The sequence below is a fragment of the Taeniopygia guttata genome, chromosome 10, assembly GCF_048771995.1.
Source record: "Taeniopygia guttata chromosome 10, bTaeGut7.mat, whole genome shotgun sequence".
NCBI lineage: Eukaryota > Metazoa > Chordata > Aves > Passeriformes > Estrildidae > Taeniopygia > Taeniopygia guttata.
In genome coordinates, this window is record NC_133035.1 from 3,322,589 (window position 1) to 3,339,221 (window position 16,633).

The 16,633-nt window shown below is 51.1% G+C and overlaps 1 protein-coding gene across 1 annotated transcript; it reads left to right on the top strand.

Annotated features, from left to right (window-relative positions):
* The first annotated feature begins 5,733 nt into the window (after positions 1–5,733).
* On the top strand, positions 5,734–14,378 carry HEXA (hexosaminidase subunit alpha). The gene is made up of 14 exons (XM_030281485.4): positions 5,734–6,043; positions 8,805–8,903; positions 9,202–9,267; positions 9,421–9,467; positions 9,796–9,906; positions 10,416–10,517; positions 10,606–10,738; positions 11,370–11,550; positions 11,867–11,953; positions 12,294–12,366; positions 12,780–12,960; positions 13,049–13,139; positions 13,535–13,639; positions 14,118–14,378. Exons 1-14 carry the CDS (start codon positions 5,779–5,781, stop codon positions 14,179–14,181), a joined length of 1,605 nt encoding a protein of 534 aa, XP_030137345.4. The 5' UTR covers positions 5,734–5,778; the 3' UTR covers positions 14,182–14,378.
* The last annotated feature ends 2,255 nt before the right edge of the window (positions 14,379–16,633 follow it).

A 16,633-nucleotide genomic window follows, 5' to 3' on the forward strand; every position in this document is an offset into this window, starting at 1 on the left:
CCGAGCCCCTGCCAGGGGCTGAAGGGGCTGCAGGAGACCTGGAGAGGGACTTGGGAGAAGAAATGGAGGGACAGGACACAGGGAATGGCTTCCCACTTCCAGAGGGCAGGGATGGATGGGATATTGGGGAGAAATTTTTCCCTGTGAGGGTGGAGAGGCCCTGGAACAGGTTGCCCAGAGGAGATGGTGGAAGTGTCCAAGGCCAGGTTGGACAGGGCTTGGAGTACCCTGGGCTAGTGGAAGGTGCCTCTGTCCATGGCAGGTGGTGGAACAAGATATTTTTAGAGGTAGGGACCTACCTTCCTACCCAAACCATGCTATGATCCCAGTAATAAATATTTATAAACAGTGATGAGATCATCCCAATGACGTCCCACAGATAAAGGAAACCAGTTCACCTTCTACAGTCCCAGCCTTATCTTTCCCGACTGCAAGACAGGCATCAGCATTTTGCAGCCGGTTACTCCAGCAACAGTTACACTAATACATCTCAAAAATACTTTTTGGAATAAATTTTTAGCCATGCCTTTTGCAAAAGGCCTTTCTTTATTTTGAAATTTCCAACCAATGGTCACATACGAAGCCCTGGTCACCCACCAGTTTCTTGTAGGTGGTTGCCAAAAGGTACCTCAGAAAAGCAGGGCTGCTGCCTTTAGCTCATTTGGAGGGGATCTGCACTGTCTCTGGGGATTTTAGGACTCCAGCTACTGAGGAAAGCCAAAAACTGCTCTTCTGCCCACTCTGAAAAATGATTTAGATCTCCATAGACACCTGGTGCTTTTTCACTTTATTCTTGCAAGAGCTTAATTACCCAAGTGATTCTGGTAACTGTTAACACTGAAGCTGACAAGAATAAAATATTGCCTTGCAATCACCTTGCTCCCCAAAGTTAAGCACATGCTTACAGGATTTATGGGAGCATCGCCTCTGGGCACAGGGAGTTTGTCACGGAGCATCCACAGGCTCTGATTGATTCCAGCTCAGCCCCACAGCCGTGACTGGGAGCAGCCAGGGACAGCAGCCACATGTACTCAGCCTCCACAAGAACTTGCAGCATCTCCTCGTGACAAGCCCTGATTCGTGATACTAAAATGCTGTGAAAGTGCTGGTGCCCCACACCACAAACCGCCTGCAGATTGAGGGTGAACCTCCCATCCCACCCAGCCTCTTTCCTGCTCCTGCATTCCTTGAGGCAGGCAGGATCTCTGGAAGAAGCTTTTCTTCTCCATCACCAGAGACACACAGAGCTCCCACGCTGGGAGAAAGGAAATCCAGCAGATTTCCCAATGCCTAGGGTTTGATTTTGGGTGTCTGCACACTCCTTAGCAACCTCAACCATAAGCATGGGCTGAGCAGCCCCTCAGATCACTCCAAATCTGTGCGAGCTGGAGATAAACCAGAAGAAAAAAAGGCTCTGTGATAACATCAACAGGGGAAACCCCACCAGGCTGAGTTTGAGTTAGGACCCCAAATCCTCTACACTGATGAACATCTCTCACTTCAAGTTTTTTGCTTTAAACTCCACTCTTGAGCTCCTAACTGTTTAAATACTTCTCCTCGCTGCAGCCTGCTCACTCCGAGTCTCCCAGACCTCACTTTCCTCACACGGTGCACTCCCAGCTGAAGAGGTCCCTTTTGTTAAACCCCATCTTTGTGGAGAAATTCATTCAGCACATGCACCTGCTAAACTATTCGATGGCAGCACTGATAAGTGGTGGTCTAGCTGGGAAGGTAGAGATATGGAAATGAGTTATCCTGTGCTTTGAAAAGCACTGGAATGAATCCTTGTGACTCCAAAAGCTTCCTGCCATACACTAGCCCACTTTGAGTCCCCAAAACATCAAGGTTTCTCACAGGCTGAGTTGTTAGAGCTGGTGAAAATATCCTGAATGTGGATTTAGCATCTCATGTTTAGGATCTTCCTTGTGCACATGCTAAAGCTCCACCAAATGTCTCTGGGGGCTCCTGCTGGGTGTTCAAATGTGAGCACCCCTCTGCTTGATGATGAGCAACATCATCCCTGAAATACAAAGATGTGCAACAGGAGGATCTACACCTGAAAAGACCTGGCACATGCTGACCACACTCCCTCAAGATCACCACCACAAGTGAGGACACTTCAACTCTGCAACCTTTGTTGCTTGCAGCCCAAATCCCATCATTATTTTACCAAGGATTAAAGTGATGGTAAACAAGCAAATGGAGACAGTAGTTTTGCCCAGAAAGAGATGCCAGAATTCAAGTTAGAGGTATTTCCAGGAGATGATCTGTGTTTTCCAAAGCCCTCTTCCAGCCACACCATCAACAGCTCCCTTGAGCTAGAAGTTGCTTCATTCAGGAGCAATTTTCTTAGACAGTGTTGGCTCAAATAGCAAAGCAAATAGAAAACTCGTGCCCTGTGAAGGTGTTCATGAATGGCTTTCTCCATTCCCACTTCACTGGCTCAGATGTTTCTCATCAGAGGAAGAATCTGTGTGCAAAGCATCCTCCTGGTTAAATGCAGAAGCAGCCAACATTATAGGGAGTTAGAGAGCATAACAAATGGACTTATATATTTTAAAAATGCTGTGGTGCAGCTGCAGTGACAGCCCAAAGGCCACCTTCATGCCCTGAAGGCAAACAAACCAGAAAGACTCAAATGTGACACCAGCTAGGTTTTATAACAATTTATATCAGAATAATTAATTTGGATTGTTACCAAATTCATTGTTGGTAGCAAGCAGGCAATCCAGCAATGTCCTGGAGGAGCAGTTTTTTGTAGTCACCCAGCAAGTCCCAGCTTTTGCATCAGAGATGACAAGAGGGGTTTGTAGGGTGTCACCTGAGCCAGTACAGCCCTGCCTGGGGTTCACTCCTGGCATGTTCCTTGCTGAACTACCTCGGAAGAGGCCTCCCAGGTGGTTATATCACCCTGCAGATATGCTCTGAGCCCACGAGCTGGTCTATTGATGGGCTACTGAAGAGCATCTGCAGCTTTGGGCCGCTGGTGCTCTGTGCCTGCCACAGGACAGAGTGTAAACCAGGTTCTTTCAGCCGAGCTCCACAGTTAGACACATGCTTAAGCAGTTTTCTTATGTAAAGAAACACTCAAAAATCAGACTGTTAGTCTGGATTAATGCCGGCCAGCTACAGATGAACTTCAATGAGTCATCCCCCAGAGACATCAGGTCCCCTAAAATAGCATCAGCAACTGAATCTGTAGAAAGGCTGGAATATGTGGACTGAAAGCTCTGATCACAATGCTTTACATAAGCTGGCAAACATGCCACCCTCCCTAGGCTGAAATGAGAATTCGCCTCAAGCCAGGGCACTCCCACAGTTCTGTCTCATGCGCTGGGAAGCACACTCCTGACATCGCCTGATGCAAGACAGCAACAAACTGGCTTGTTTGGGGTGGTTTTCCTTCCACTGAAATTTTAATACAGCGAAACTACTTGAGGACAAGTCCAGAGATACTGGAATCAACCAAATATAGTCAGAAAATGGTGTAACAGCTGGTGCTACAGAAATTCGCACAGGGAAAAGCAACAAACCCAGCTCAAGATCGCAGAGGCTTTATGTAGAGTGGCAGCAGGAAACTTGAACATGAGGAATGACAGGGGACACTTTCCCAGAGGCCTGACACAGGCTGGAATACAGGTGTTCTCTCTTCCTGCTGTGTGATGGGGACAGAGATAGAGAAGGGCTACAAAATCCTGGAAGAATAGTGAGGAAGCAGCCTGGCATGTGCTGTTGTGTTGAATTTTCATCCTGCCGCCTCTGTAGGGAAAACAAGGGAGGATTGTCAGGAGCCTGAGGGAACCAACAGGCTCTAATTGCTCCAGTCAGCCTCTCCTGGGACCTCTACCCATGAACTCCATAAGCTCCATTCAATCTGAGATCTAGGCAACCAATTCTTCCTGATCTCTTTTTAGTGTACCTGCTCCTAGGTATTCCTAGATTGATGTTGGACTTCACTTGCTGCCTTTAATTCTCTGGGTGATACCTGGGCTGTTGGTCCACCCCTGTGCTCTGCTAGCCTGGCTGTGGAGGTACACCCACCTGGTAAGGCTGTGCCTGTCCTTGGCTCCCGGCTCACCTTCCCATTAGGTGGATTTTGCCGTTTCACACAGCTGGAAAAGAAAGATGCAGTGCTGTGTAGGTGTTGAGCTCATGGCAACACCATTTGGCTCTCTTTAACCCCCTTCCTGATGGAGCCTAGCTTCTCTATCTCTAGGTGACCCTTAGTCCCCTCCCTACGGAGGGGGAGCTCCTCATGAGCTCCCTATAAATTTTCACTAAGCTCATTAAATTCCCACAATTCCATTTAGACCCAAACCTGACTGTGATCTCCTCCTGGTGTCTAGTCTCTCCACAACTTTTTCATCTCCACGTCATCCCCAAGAACTTCACTGGAACCTCACAGCTTCCTTTAACATTGGAGAGCACCTCCCTCCATCTCTCCCCCGCCCCACTGAAACCCTTCCATGTCTTCCGAGCTCTTTCTCTTTCCCCATCGGTCCCCAGCTTTGTGCTGGTGCTATTCTAACCTCTGAGAACAAGTTTCTTGTGGGTTTTTTTCTACAAAATTTTTTTCCTGTTGATCCTGGACTCTCTACACTGCTCCTGTGAGGGACAATCCCTTACATTCCCCACCAGACCTGGCCATGGTTATGTCTTGTTCACACAGAATGGTCTTTCCTCTTGTGTGATGAGGCCATCTCCCTTGTCACGCTTTCTCCTGTACCATTTGTTTAATTTCCTGCTTGCTCCCATGCCTCTGGCTTGTCTACCAGCATGCCTGATACCTTGGAGTATTCTGGAACAACAGGTGTTTAATAATTTGATAGAGTGGGTTCCTTTGTAGGTTTGTGCTGGCAATTAGATGGGTAAGACCTGAGCTTAAGGACCTTATTTGAGTTGAGGATTGCTAAGGAAAGCAGAGCTGGAGGGAGGAAACAAAATTAAATAGAGTTCATCTGAGGTTAAGGCTTTCCTCGGAAAAGCCAAGCACTGCGTTGAAAGCAACCCTGCAACACTTCACTGTGAGGATCCACCGTGGGATAAAGCCCCTTTTATTCGTACAACCCAATCAATATTTCACTGGCCACATATAAAATATCCTTGGAAACATGTGCAAAGGATGATTTATATACAGTATTGCTCATAAAAATACACAGCACCAACAAAAGATGCTTAAACCCATGGTGGATCCAAAGCATGGGCATGGGGTGCTGGTTTTAAACTGAGAGAGGGTCTAGTTAGGTTAGACATAAGGAAGAATTTTTTTACAATGAGGGTGATGAGTCCCTGGCATAGGTTGCCCAGAAAAGCTGTAGCTCCCCCATCCCTGGAAGTGTCCAAGGCCAGGTTGGACACAGGGCTTGGAGCAATGTAGGATAGAGGAAGGTGTCCCTGCTCATGGCAGAGGGTGGAATTAAATGGTCTTTAAGATCCCTTTCAGCCCCAAATACTACCCGATTCCACGAAAGCAGCATGGGTGAAATACGTGATTTAAACCATTAATCCCCTCAAACCCCGAGGCAAGCTGCTGAAGCTCCCTGACGGCAGAAAGCATGGCTGGGGTGGTGGGGGGGGGGGGGCAGAAATGACCTTCGGTGGGGAGCTGCAGAGGTTTGAGCACTTTAAGAGAACGACGCGACTGTGGACTACTGGGGGAAGCTGTGGGGCGAGGGGCAGCGGGGGGGAGGCGGTGAGGGCGGGCCCGAGCTGCCATTTCGCGGCCGCCCGGCCCCCCCGCTGTCGGGCGGTGCCGCCTCCCTCAGGCTCGGGCGCGACATGGCGGCGGCGCGGGCGCTGCAGCTGTGGCTGCTCCGGCTGCTGCTGCTCCCGCCGCTGCTGCTGGCGCTGCTGCCGGGCCCGGCGGGGGCCGTGTGGCCGCAGCCCCAGGCCCAGAGCTCCCCGCCCGCCGGCGGCCGCTGCCCGGTGCCGCCCCGCCGGTTCCGCTTCGCCGTGGCGGACGGCTCGGCGGTGGGGCCGGGCTGCGCCGTGCTGGACGCCGCCTTCCAGCGGTACTGGCCGCTGCTCTTCGGCCGTCCCACCGGTGAGGGCCGCGGCGGGCGCTGACCCTTCATCCGTGGCTTTGAGCTTAACAGCCCCCCACAGCCTCGCTAACTTTGGGGTCAGACCTCGGGCTTTGGTGGCCGTCTGCCTCACCTCAATTCTGCGGCGGCAGGTGGGGTGGGAGTTGTGGATTGGATGGAGTCTGGTGGCAAGGGCAGCGATGGGTTGGGATTTGGAGAGCAATGCCTATGGCACGTGTGGAAGAAATCTAATCGAGTTTGGCGCAGCACTAGTTGTCCTTCTGCCAGGGTTTAGGCTCTTGCTCTCAAGGGTTTTCTCTGTCTCGTTTTTTACTTCCTCCAGGTAGTGGTAATCTCTTCATTGCTTCATTTCACTTCTCTTGTGGCTGCAGGGAGAGCTGCTCCCAGTTTTGCAGCCATTCCTGCTTCAGGGTTACTGCTAAGTCTTGGCTGTTCTCATTTGTAGCAGCTCTGGGTGTCCTGTGTGAGGTCTCACCTTGAGGAAAGCTTGCTGCTTTGTGTGTGTTCTTCCAAGTACATACTTGTGCCACGGGGCACCTCTGCCAAAGTGGAGCTGCTAGAAGTCCTGAGGCAGCGTGGCTTTTCTGCCAGGGAGGGATTAGCTCCTGGATTCTTCCTGAAATTGTAGGGTAAGATGAGGAAAGGCAAAAGCTTTGAGAGTCTGAATTTGCTATGGGATATGCTCTAAAGGTGTCTTGAACCCAGACTTCTTCATGATAGCACCCATTGCTTGTCTGGGATGATCTGCAGGAAATCTCTTGGCTGTGGAGCTGACGTGCAGGGACGCTCAGTAGCTGCGTGGGTCTGCTGCAGCCTGAAGCGCTATATCCAGGGAGTATGAAGTACTTCATTCATCAAAAAGAGCTAGTAACTCTGCTGCCGAGTGTTTTAAATGTCAGTGTGAGCTCTGTCGCTGCTGATCAAAGTGGAGAAGGGTGGCAGTGTTGGAAGCCGCTTGGCTTTGTCTTGGGTACATCATACTTTGAAAAAAGCAGGTTTGAAACAGAGAACCCTTTGGCTTATTTTATTTCGTCAACTCTTGTGAGTAGAAGTAGGAATAAATTTTGATTTGAGAGCCAAAAAGACTCGTCTTGGTTCTCTTTTGCTGCTAGGAACTAAAAACAGCTGATCTAATTATTCATGCTCTCCTGTTCCACTCAGAGGGGAAATGTGACCATCAAATCATTTGGAGCAACACTGCGATCACAAGATCCAGCTCACACTCATCACTTTCCATATGCCCTGCTTTATGATGCTCAAACTACACACATTATTTTAAGGCCTTTTTTTCCCCTCTGCCTTCATTTTTTTTTTGATCTTTTTTTTCTGCATGGGTGGTTAGTAAGAACAGGCAGTGGAAACCCTGGATGAAAGGAAACAATTTGCATTAATAGAGGAAATAAATGGCAAAAACCATTTTCTGGATGCGCTGTGTTGCAGGTGTGGTTGGCAGTAGTGCCTGTCTGCACCTTGGCCTAGGAGGCCGTGTTTGGGTTGGGAAGCATCTCACCCAGCAGGTTCAAACACGCTGTGTGATTGTGGGACCGATTCTGTGGAGGGTCCTCAGCAGAATGAGTCTTCCCAGGCCCGAGAGCGGCTGTTCCCGGTGAACTGCTGCCTTCCCGAGCGGAGGGAGCAAGTCTTGCTGTGCTGCTTGCACATCTGTGAGGTTGCCTTGGCTACCAGCTTGTCTGCAACTGAGAGGAAAGCTCAAAACAGGGCTGGCTTCAAGCTGTTTTCCTTCTCTCCGCAGAGGTTTCGTCATCCCTTCATGGAGAAATCGGGATTTCTGTGAGCTCCTGTGAGCTGTGGAGCAGGGGCTCTCTGCATTTCTCTGAAATGCTGGCAGTGCCACAGTCTCTCTGGAAACTTTTTGGTGCTCTTGGCTCATTCAAAGCCAAGCTCTTTATTTTCAGTGACCACATTGAGCATTGCCTGTTCCTGGAGTGCTGTGGGGATGTAAGCATGGACCTTGGCTGGGATGAGCAGGGTCCCGCCCTGCTGCTCCATGCTCCTCCTGGCAGCTGACTGCTCTAAGTCCAGTGCATCCCAGTGAAGGTTGAGTATCCATTTGGAATGGGGGAGTGACTCAAGTGGGAATTCAGGCTTGTGCATCCTTGGAAGTGCTCTTCAGTTAGGGAAGTGTGCCCAGAGCTTCTGCTTGAGGTCTAAATGTGACTGGGTTCATTTCTCTGGCTGCGACACCTGGGACCTGCTCTGCAGAAGGTGAAGTCAGTTGGGAACTTTTCTGAGCTGGATGAGACCTTTTGATTGCCTCTAACTCAGCCCAGTTTAGCAGATTCATTCTCCACCCTTTTTTAAAAGGTTTTCTTTGCTCTTTTCCAAGAAGTTTGGGTAGAGCAGAGCTCTTGGGCTTGTACTTTTTTGCAGTGCTGGGAGATCTTGAAAACAAGAGGCTCTTCACCTTTGTGGAGAGGTTTTCACTAGCCCTGGCTGTAGCATAAGAGCCAGAGCTGGTGTTCAGGAAGCCTCAGAGGCTGCTGCTAGTCCATATTCTGATGTTTCTCCTCTCTTGTGTGCTCCTTTAAGCTTCTCTGTGGGCTTCCTCACCGGTTGGGATCAGGTCATGCTCTCCTGGTTGGCTGTGTTGGAATTAACTCCTGCTGAACACCGTGGTGTCTATTTTGGGGTGCAGAAAGGGGTGCCTCTTTCTGCCTCCATCCCTAGCTGGGCTGGGAGGATGGTGGTGGGCTTGGAAGCTGAGATGGGGTTGATGTGCATGGTCTGTGTCCTTTGCAGAGAATGAGCCATCCTGGGAAACACCCTGCGCTGAGCTTCTCGTCTATGTTTCCACTCCAGGCTGCGATGGGCTTCCCAGCCTAGACTCCAATGAGAGCTGTAAGTGTCAGGGTTGGGAGTGGGAGGGAATGTGGCTGTTTCTGTGCTTGTCACTGGGAAGTAGCACTGTGCAGTTACCCTTGGATTTGGGGAGGGCACCAATTCCCTGCTCTTGAGACACTGGGGTAGAGCAGGAGGGACATACCTGAGGGTGCTGATAAAGCAGTGGGGAGAGGTTTAAAACAGCAAGAGAGGGCCAAAATTCAGTTCTCTGGGATCCCGGGGTGCAGTTCTGTACCTGAGCCCTGCCCAGTGCTGTCGTGGAGGTGTGGGACAACCTCCTGATGCTGTTTTTCAGATAAGCTGTCTGTCTCCAAAGGCTCCATGCTGCTCTCGGCAGAGACCGTCTGGGGAGCTCTCCGAGGTGAGCTGTGCTTCCCACAGGGCATTCCTGCTCTCCTTGCCTTGGGCCTGGGGATGTCTCGTGGTGCCTCTCTCTTTCCATAGACTTTGTTAATTGAGCTCTGCTCCTTCGGGGTTGTCTGTGCTGAGAAAAGGGCTGTGTGTTTTCCTGCAGGCCTGGAAACATTCAGCCAACTTGTTGGGAGAGATGAGAATGGCACGGTGAGTCCTGGCCTCATCCCCTGGGGGCAGACAGCTCTCCATAGTGCCCCAACCTCCATGGGGACAGGCTGAGAGTGGCTGGGATGCTTGGGATGAGTGGGCACAGCCTTGCCACGGGCCAAGTGGAAATTCATGGATCCAGCCAGATCCCTGCCTTCTGAGTGGGTAAAGAAGTGCTGCAGCTCTTTCTGCTCTTTCTTTGCACTCTGGGCATTGAGGGCACCTCTGTCCTGCCAGCCCTGGGGACAATGGTGACCCTCAGTGTCTCTTGCTAATGGCCATTTGCCCAACATCTTGCTCACATCTTCCTTGTGTTTTCTATGTGCAGTACTACATCAATGAGACTGAAATAGTGGACTTTCCTCGCTTCCCTCACCGGGGACTGTTGCTGGACACCTCTCGTCACTACCTACCTCTGAGGGCTATCCTGGAAACTCTGGTAGGGCACCCATGCTGTGAGATGAGATGGGTTAATTGGGTGTCCTTTCCCCTATGATAACTGAGCTCCCTTGTTTGGGTGATTTCTCAGCTGCCTTTGTTAAAAAGAAAACTCTGAGGTATTTTGGATTCCTGGAGTCCAGATTGAAGTTCTGGATTGAAGTTGGAGTCCAGCTTCAAGGCTGAGTTGTTTCTAAGGCAAGGCAAGGGAAAACACTGGCAAACATGGATGCTGGTTCTGTGCTCATCCCAAGCAGAATTAAACTTCCATATCTCCACCAGTGGCTCAGTTACAGGGAGAACAGGGATTTTATTAAGCAGAAGTATTCCTGTCCCTATGCAGATTTTTGTGTTTAGAGAGAGGTGTCTGAATCCCTGTTGGATCCTGGGAAGCATTTAGGGACTCTGCCTTGTCCTTCTGGAGCTGGACCTTGTCCTCTATCTCTGGCAAGCTGGGTGACCTTTCAGAGGGGATGGAGCATGTTCATCTTTGTCACTGTTCCTTCCCAGGACGTCATGGCTTACAACAAGTTCAATGTGTTTCACTGGCACATTGTGGATGACCCATCTTTCCCTTATGAGAGTTCCACATTCCCAGAGCTCAGCAAGCAGGTAATGAACACCATGTAATGCCCAGCTCGGGTGAGCAGATCCCTGCCTCTGCTCCTGAGCAAGGCACTGAGCTTTCCCGTGTTCCCAGGGAGCCTTCAACGCCATGACCCACGTGTACACAGCCAGTGACGTGCGCACTGTGATCGAGTACGCCCGGCTGCGCGGCATCAGAGTCATCGCTGAGTTCGACACCCCCGGCCACACCCTCTCCTGGGGGCCAGGTGAGGAGCAGGCCCTGCCTGCTGCTGCTCTGAGGAGAGTTGGAGTTGTCCCAGGGGCAGGAATGGGTGCTGCAATCTGGACCCTAAAATCTGGGTGTGGGCAGCAGTGTCCCACAGGCTGGCTTTGACGAGGAGCAAACTGTTATTTGGGGGATGTGGGACCCAGTGGTCCAGCTTCTAGAGCAAAATCCAAAGGGAAACGTTTCCATCTTTTCTTGGGTCCAAGCTGGGTGATTTTTTTGTGGGAACATCTGCTCATCCAAAACTAACATCATGGCTTATTGCAAGGATCTTTTGTTTAACTTAGGGTATAGCTGGCTAAGCTTCCTTGCTCTGCTCAGCTGTGTCCCAGCCCTGACACACTGCTCTCTGCTCCAGGGACTGTGTCTCCTCTTCTATGTCTAGAAGTGCAAGAAGCTCCAGAAAAACATTTCATTGTCTTTTTCTCTCTTTTCCCTGCCTCCAAATACCAAAGCCCATGTTAGAATTTTCCTTGTGTGTGTGGTCACAGCTGTGGCTGTCTGTCCTTCCCTGTCCCCTGACTGGCCCTAAGTTGTGCTGAGGGGCATTGTAGAGGATGACATGGTCACACTTTGCCCTTTCCTCACCATCCTGTGTTTGTTACCATCAGGTGCTCCAGGCCTCCTGACTCCTTGCTATATGGGCAAAGCTCCTTCTGGAGTTTATGGCCCCATCAACCCCATTGTTAACAGCACCTACCAGTTTGTGACCAGTTTGTTCCAAGAGGTCAGCACTGTGTTCCCAGACTTCTTTCTCCACCTTGGTGGTGATGAGGTAGATTTCACATGCTGGTGAGTTTGAGATCAGTCTGGATGGGGACTAGGGTTAAGTATTTGGGATTGGAGTGTCAGCCCATGGCTTCTTGGTCAGGAGCTTTAGTGTCCTGCTCTCTCAGGTCAGGGATAAGTAGTGGTGCTTGGGATTTTTGGGATTTCTGTGCTTATAGTGACACTGAATGTAGGGAGCTGCTGGTGCTTGTACTGGTCCAGCCACAGCTCTGGAATACCTGGGCAAGCCTTGGACTGATGTGGGAGGGATTTGGCCATGCCTTGACCTTACTCCAGAGCTCAGGTTGTCATGGTTTTATTTATTCTCTTTGGTGAACAGGAAATCCAATCCAGAAATCCGTGCTTTCATGACTGAGATGGGCCTTGGTGAAGATTACAAAAAATTAGAGTCTTTCTACATCCAGAGGTAAGGACAGGGCATCCAGGGCCTCCTGCTGTGCTGTGTGATCAGCTCAAATGTCTTCTGTCTTGGGGACACCAGCTGTCCTTTCCAGGAACATCCCTGTTGGTCATGTCTACCTGACCCCAAAAGGGAACATTTCAGTGGGAGATTGACCACAAAAAAGCCTGGAGCTGAGGAGAAAGAAATCCCATAAGGGGCTGTGCTCTCTCCTTTCTCCTTCAGAAGCACCTTCACATCCTGCTGAGGATGTTGGGAATATCTGTGCAGTTCCTTAGGCTGTATGTAACCACCAAAGAGGGAATGCAGTGACATCAATCAAAACTCTGTACTTTTCCTACTCCAGGCTTCTGGACATCGTCTCTTCCCTTGGCAAAGGATACATTGTGTGGCAGGAGGTGTTTGACAACGATGTGAAGGTGAGAGCTGCCTGTGCTGGGGTGAACAGTGCCAGCACCCCACCTGACACACTGGTGTGCTCTGGGGGGGCTGTGCTGGGGCTGGTGGGTGTTACTCTGTAATGGGACTGGGGTCAATCTGAAGATGGTGCTGCCAGTGAGCTGTCCTCATCATGGCTTTGTCACACTGCTGCCCATGCTCTGCTCCCTCTAGGATGCAGGTTTTAACGCTGCACAGGGCACTCTGCAAATGGCCTTATCCCTCCTTCTGTTTTTCCTGCAAACCAGATGGAAAGTGGCTCAAAAATCAAGCCCAAGTCTGCCTCAGCTTCCTTTTGGGAGTGTGGAGGGGTCTGGGCACTCTGCTTGAGGGAACAGGTGATGCTTCTGTCACTGCACTGATCCTCTGCCCCGTGTTCATCTGTGCTCCTCAGCTGAGGCCTGACACCATCATCCATGTGTGGAAGGAGAACAACATGCAGTACCTGAACGAGATGGCCAATGTCACCAGGGCTGGCTACCGGGCTCTGCTCTCTGCACCCTGGTACCTCAACCGCATCTCCTATGGGCAGGACTGGATAGAAGCCTATAAGGTGGAGCCCTTGAACTTTGAAGGTGTGTTCCTTGTGTCCCCTTTCTGCATGGCAGCTGGCGAGACTCAGACATAGCACCAGAACTGGCTGTTTTGCTGTCCCCTCCACAGGCAGCCCTGAGCAGAAGACCCTGGTGATCGGTGGTGAGGCCTGCATGTGGGGTGAATATGTGGATGTCACCAACCTGACCCCCAGGCTCTGGTAAGGGAGGCCACAGGGAGGTCACTTGGGTCATGTGAGGCTGGGCTTGCATCCCTTTTCTTTGCCACCAAGTGTCATGCTGAAGTCATGGGTCTGGTCTGCACATGGTGCCTGTCTCTGTCCCCCCTGTGTTGGTCACAGCTTCACTGAGGCTGAAATGAGAGTTTGCAAGGCTGTAACAACCTGCTGCTGCAACCAGGTTGTGTTTAACACCCATCTGTCCTGTCACCCTGGTCTGCTCCTGATGGCCATGTGTCCAGGAATAGATCTTGGGATACTCTGAAGCCTTTGTATGTGGAAGGACACTGGTCAGGAAAGTGCTTGGGAGTTAAGGGCTTCATGTGAGAATCTTTTGAGCTCCCCCCTGTCCTAACTGCCTGTCCCTTGTCTTCAAGGCCGAGAGGTGGGGCCGTAGCTGAAAGACTCTGGAGCAATGAGACTGTGAGGAACGTGCAAGACGCATACGCCCGGCTGGCCGAGTTCCGCTGCACCCTACTTGGGTAACCATCCTGGGGCAACTGCCCTTGCACAACAGCTCTGGGCTCAACCCTGGGAGGGCAGTGAGGGAGGAGGGCTTGCCCTGCTGCAAAATGACCCTTGTTCCTCTGGAAAGCCCTGGTTTTTCTGCTGCCTGTGTGTGGGCAGAGCTTGCTTTGTGTAGCTCTGGAAGAGTGCTCCTGCTGCTGGCGTAGGCTGGTGGCTCTGGCGAGGAGAGGGCTTTGTGCTGAGGAAGGAGAGGACTTGTCAGCTCTTGACACTCCTCCTGCAGCACCAGCTTCCCCGGGAAACCTGTCCTCACCCTGTGCTCCCTCACATGAGCAAAAACTGGGTTTATAAGCACAGGATGATAACCACTCCCTCCTTGCCACACCTGAAACAGGGCAACCTTGGCCACCCTGTGCCACTGGAAGCCCTCAGACCTGGTGGTGTCACTGCCTGTGCCCTCTCCCTGATGCCATCCTTCTGTTTTCTTCCCAGGCGTGGTGTCCAGGCACAGCCTCTCTATGTTGGATACTGTGACAATGAATTTCGCGGGGTTTGAAGGGAGAGCCCCACTGCCCTCTGTGCACGCAGGAGGAATGTTCCCCCGTTAGAAGGGCAGAGGGACCCCTTGCCACCCCACCTTCTGCTCTGGCTTCATTGCAATGAACATTTCTTTTGCCTCAGCATGCACTCTTTACCTCTTTTTCTATTTTTATTTCTTTAAATCTATAAATAAATGACCCCAAAGAGGAAAAAGGTGCCTATTCCTGCTCATCTGGGGCTTGGGACACCGTGCAAGAGTTAGCAGGAGATGGGTAGGGCTTGCTCCAGAGATGCTGGTGGAGAAGCATCATCCTGGCAGCTCTGAAGTTTGCAGAGTGCTTGCTTAGCTGGATAAACTGCTTAGCCTCTGCTGCTGTCCCAGGGTTTGCTTCTGCAGTCACATTGTGCTGTGGGGTCATGTCCTTGTCCCTTCTCTCTCTTCTGATGGCCAGGCCTGCAAGCCACTACCTCTGCTGCCCTAAACTCTGGCTGCTGCCACCTCCTCTGACTTTTCCTCAGCAGATGACACCCTGGAGCCTTGCAAGTCTGCTGAGTGGTGTATGGCTATTACAAAATCTATGCTCAGTTCTTCAGGCTGTCACCTCTGCCTGGAATTTGGCCAACTGACCCGTCCTCCTCCTGCTCTGTTATTCTGAGGATGAGGAGCTCAGCTCCAGGTCTCCTCCATCCAGAGGGGTTGGTTTCGATGGTGTTTTCCTTGGAGAAGAAACCAGTGGTGCTGCTGTCCCATAGAACTGGGACAGGTGTGATTGTTGTCCTTCGATGGTTGGGATTGCCGTGCTGGAAATGGCATTCAGCTGAAAGCAGGGAATCTGTCAGGGAGAAATCCTGGCTGGCTGGAACTGTAAATGTGTGTCTTGGTCTTAAGTGAGTGAGATGCACTGTTATGGCTGGAAACCTTTCATGACTGAACTTTAAATTAAAAATAGTGAATTAACAGTTATTACTGCCTGCTATATTTAAAAGTCAGATTTTTTTTTTCATTTTTTTTTTCCCCCAGTGAGCTGTAATGTGGTACCTTGGCTTAGTGCTTTTGTCACTGCAGGGAGCTGCTGCCAGCAGGGCTAAGGCAAGCGGGACCCTGGCCATGGGTAGGGTGCTTTGTTCCCAAGAATGTTGCTCTTTTCCCAGAGATGATGCTCTGCAAGAAAGGCTCTTCACCACCCTATCCCATTCCCTCCCCTCATTCCACCTTCCCTTCTGCCTTGCTGGGCTCCCTTTCCCCCATAGCCAGGTGTGAGAGCCCCCAGACCTTGGGATACCTATGGAGCACCCCCCAACATTGCACCTTCCACTGAAGCCTGGTATTTTGATCCAGATTGAACATCACCCATGATCCCATTTCCCAGGGTCTCTGCCCCAGCATCTTCTCAAAACCACCATCATGGAAGTGGATCAGTGACGTGTCCACCCTTGGACGGGCCGGGATCCCGGGAGCACCCCGCTTTCCCTGCCGCGGCTTTGCCGGGTGGCCCGTTCCTTCCAGAACATCTATTTTGGTTGTGTAAAACTTGCCGGGGAGCGGGGAACAGGGAACAGGCAGCGTGTGAATCACTCGGGGCCAACGGGTTTAAAAATAAACCCAAGCGGCGGCGAGGAGCAGCCGCCAAGCCCCCGGATTCCGGCAGGATTGTGCTCCACACGTCCCAAACCCACCCGTGGGCACTGGCACCAGCCAGGGGAGTTTATTGGGACACACTTGCAGTGGCAGACACCTGTGTGCATTGTGTGTGTGAGCGCTTGTAAACATGTGTGCATCGGGTGCGTGCCTGTAAGCGTGTGTGCAATGTGTGTGTGCTTGTAAATACTTGTGTGTGTGTTATGTGTGTGCTTGCAAACACGTGTGTGTTGTGGGCATCAGGTGTGTGTGCTTGTGAATGCATGCACGCACTTGCACACACATGGTTATGGGTCCTCACATCCACTCATGCACACTAATGCATAAGGGCTGTTGAACACACATGCATTAAGGGCCCTTGCACATGTGCACTCACACACATGCACAAATGTACTTGCTCACGCATGCATGTGGGTCCTTGCACACATGCACTCATGCACAAACTTGCTTACACGTGCATAGAGGTGCTTGCATGCATACACTTGTGCACATCCTGCACACCTGTCCATATGGATACTTGCACACTTGCACACACATGCACGTGTGTCCTTGCCCTCGTGCACATACTTGCACTCACATGTACACACATACTTGCACTCATGAGCTAGAGTCATTGCACACATGGGTCCTTGCAAGCCCTTACATTCCTGTACCCACTTGCACACATGTGTACACTTGCACATCCGTGCAAATGCCCCCCCCACGTCATTACCCAGACTCACACACGTGCCTGAAGCCACATGTGCTGTGAATGCCCTTGCATGCACTTACACATGTGCACTCTTGCAGCACCTGTATGTTCTTGCACATGCTTGAACACACATGCACA

What these genes read in the sequence shown, in the direction of transcription:
- HEXA (XM_030281485.4), top strand. Translation starts at nt 5,779, where the DNA reads ATGGCGGCGGCGCGGGCGCTGCAGCTGTGGCTGCTCCGGCTGCTGCTG. An exon ending in GGGCTATCCTGGAAACTCTG is followed by an intron (nt 9,907 to 10,415) that starts GTAGGGCACCCA and finishes GTTCCTTCCCAG; the next exon opens with GACGTCATGGCTTACAACAA. An exon ending in TTCCGCTGCACCCTACTTGG is followed by an intron (nt 13,640 to 14,117) that starts GTAACCATCCTG and finishes TTTTCTTCCCAG; the next exon opens with GCGTGGTGTCCAGGCACAGC.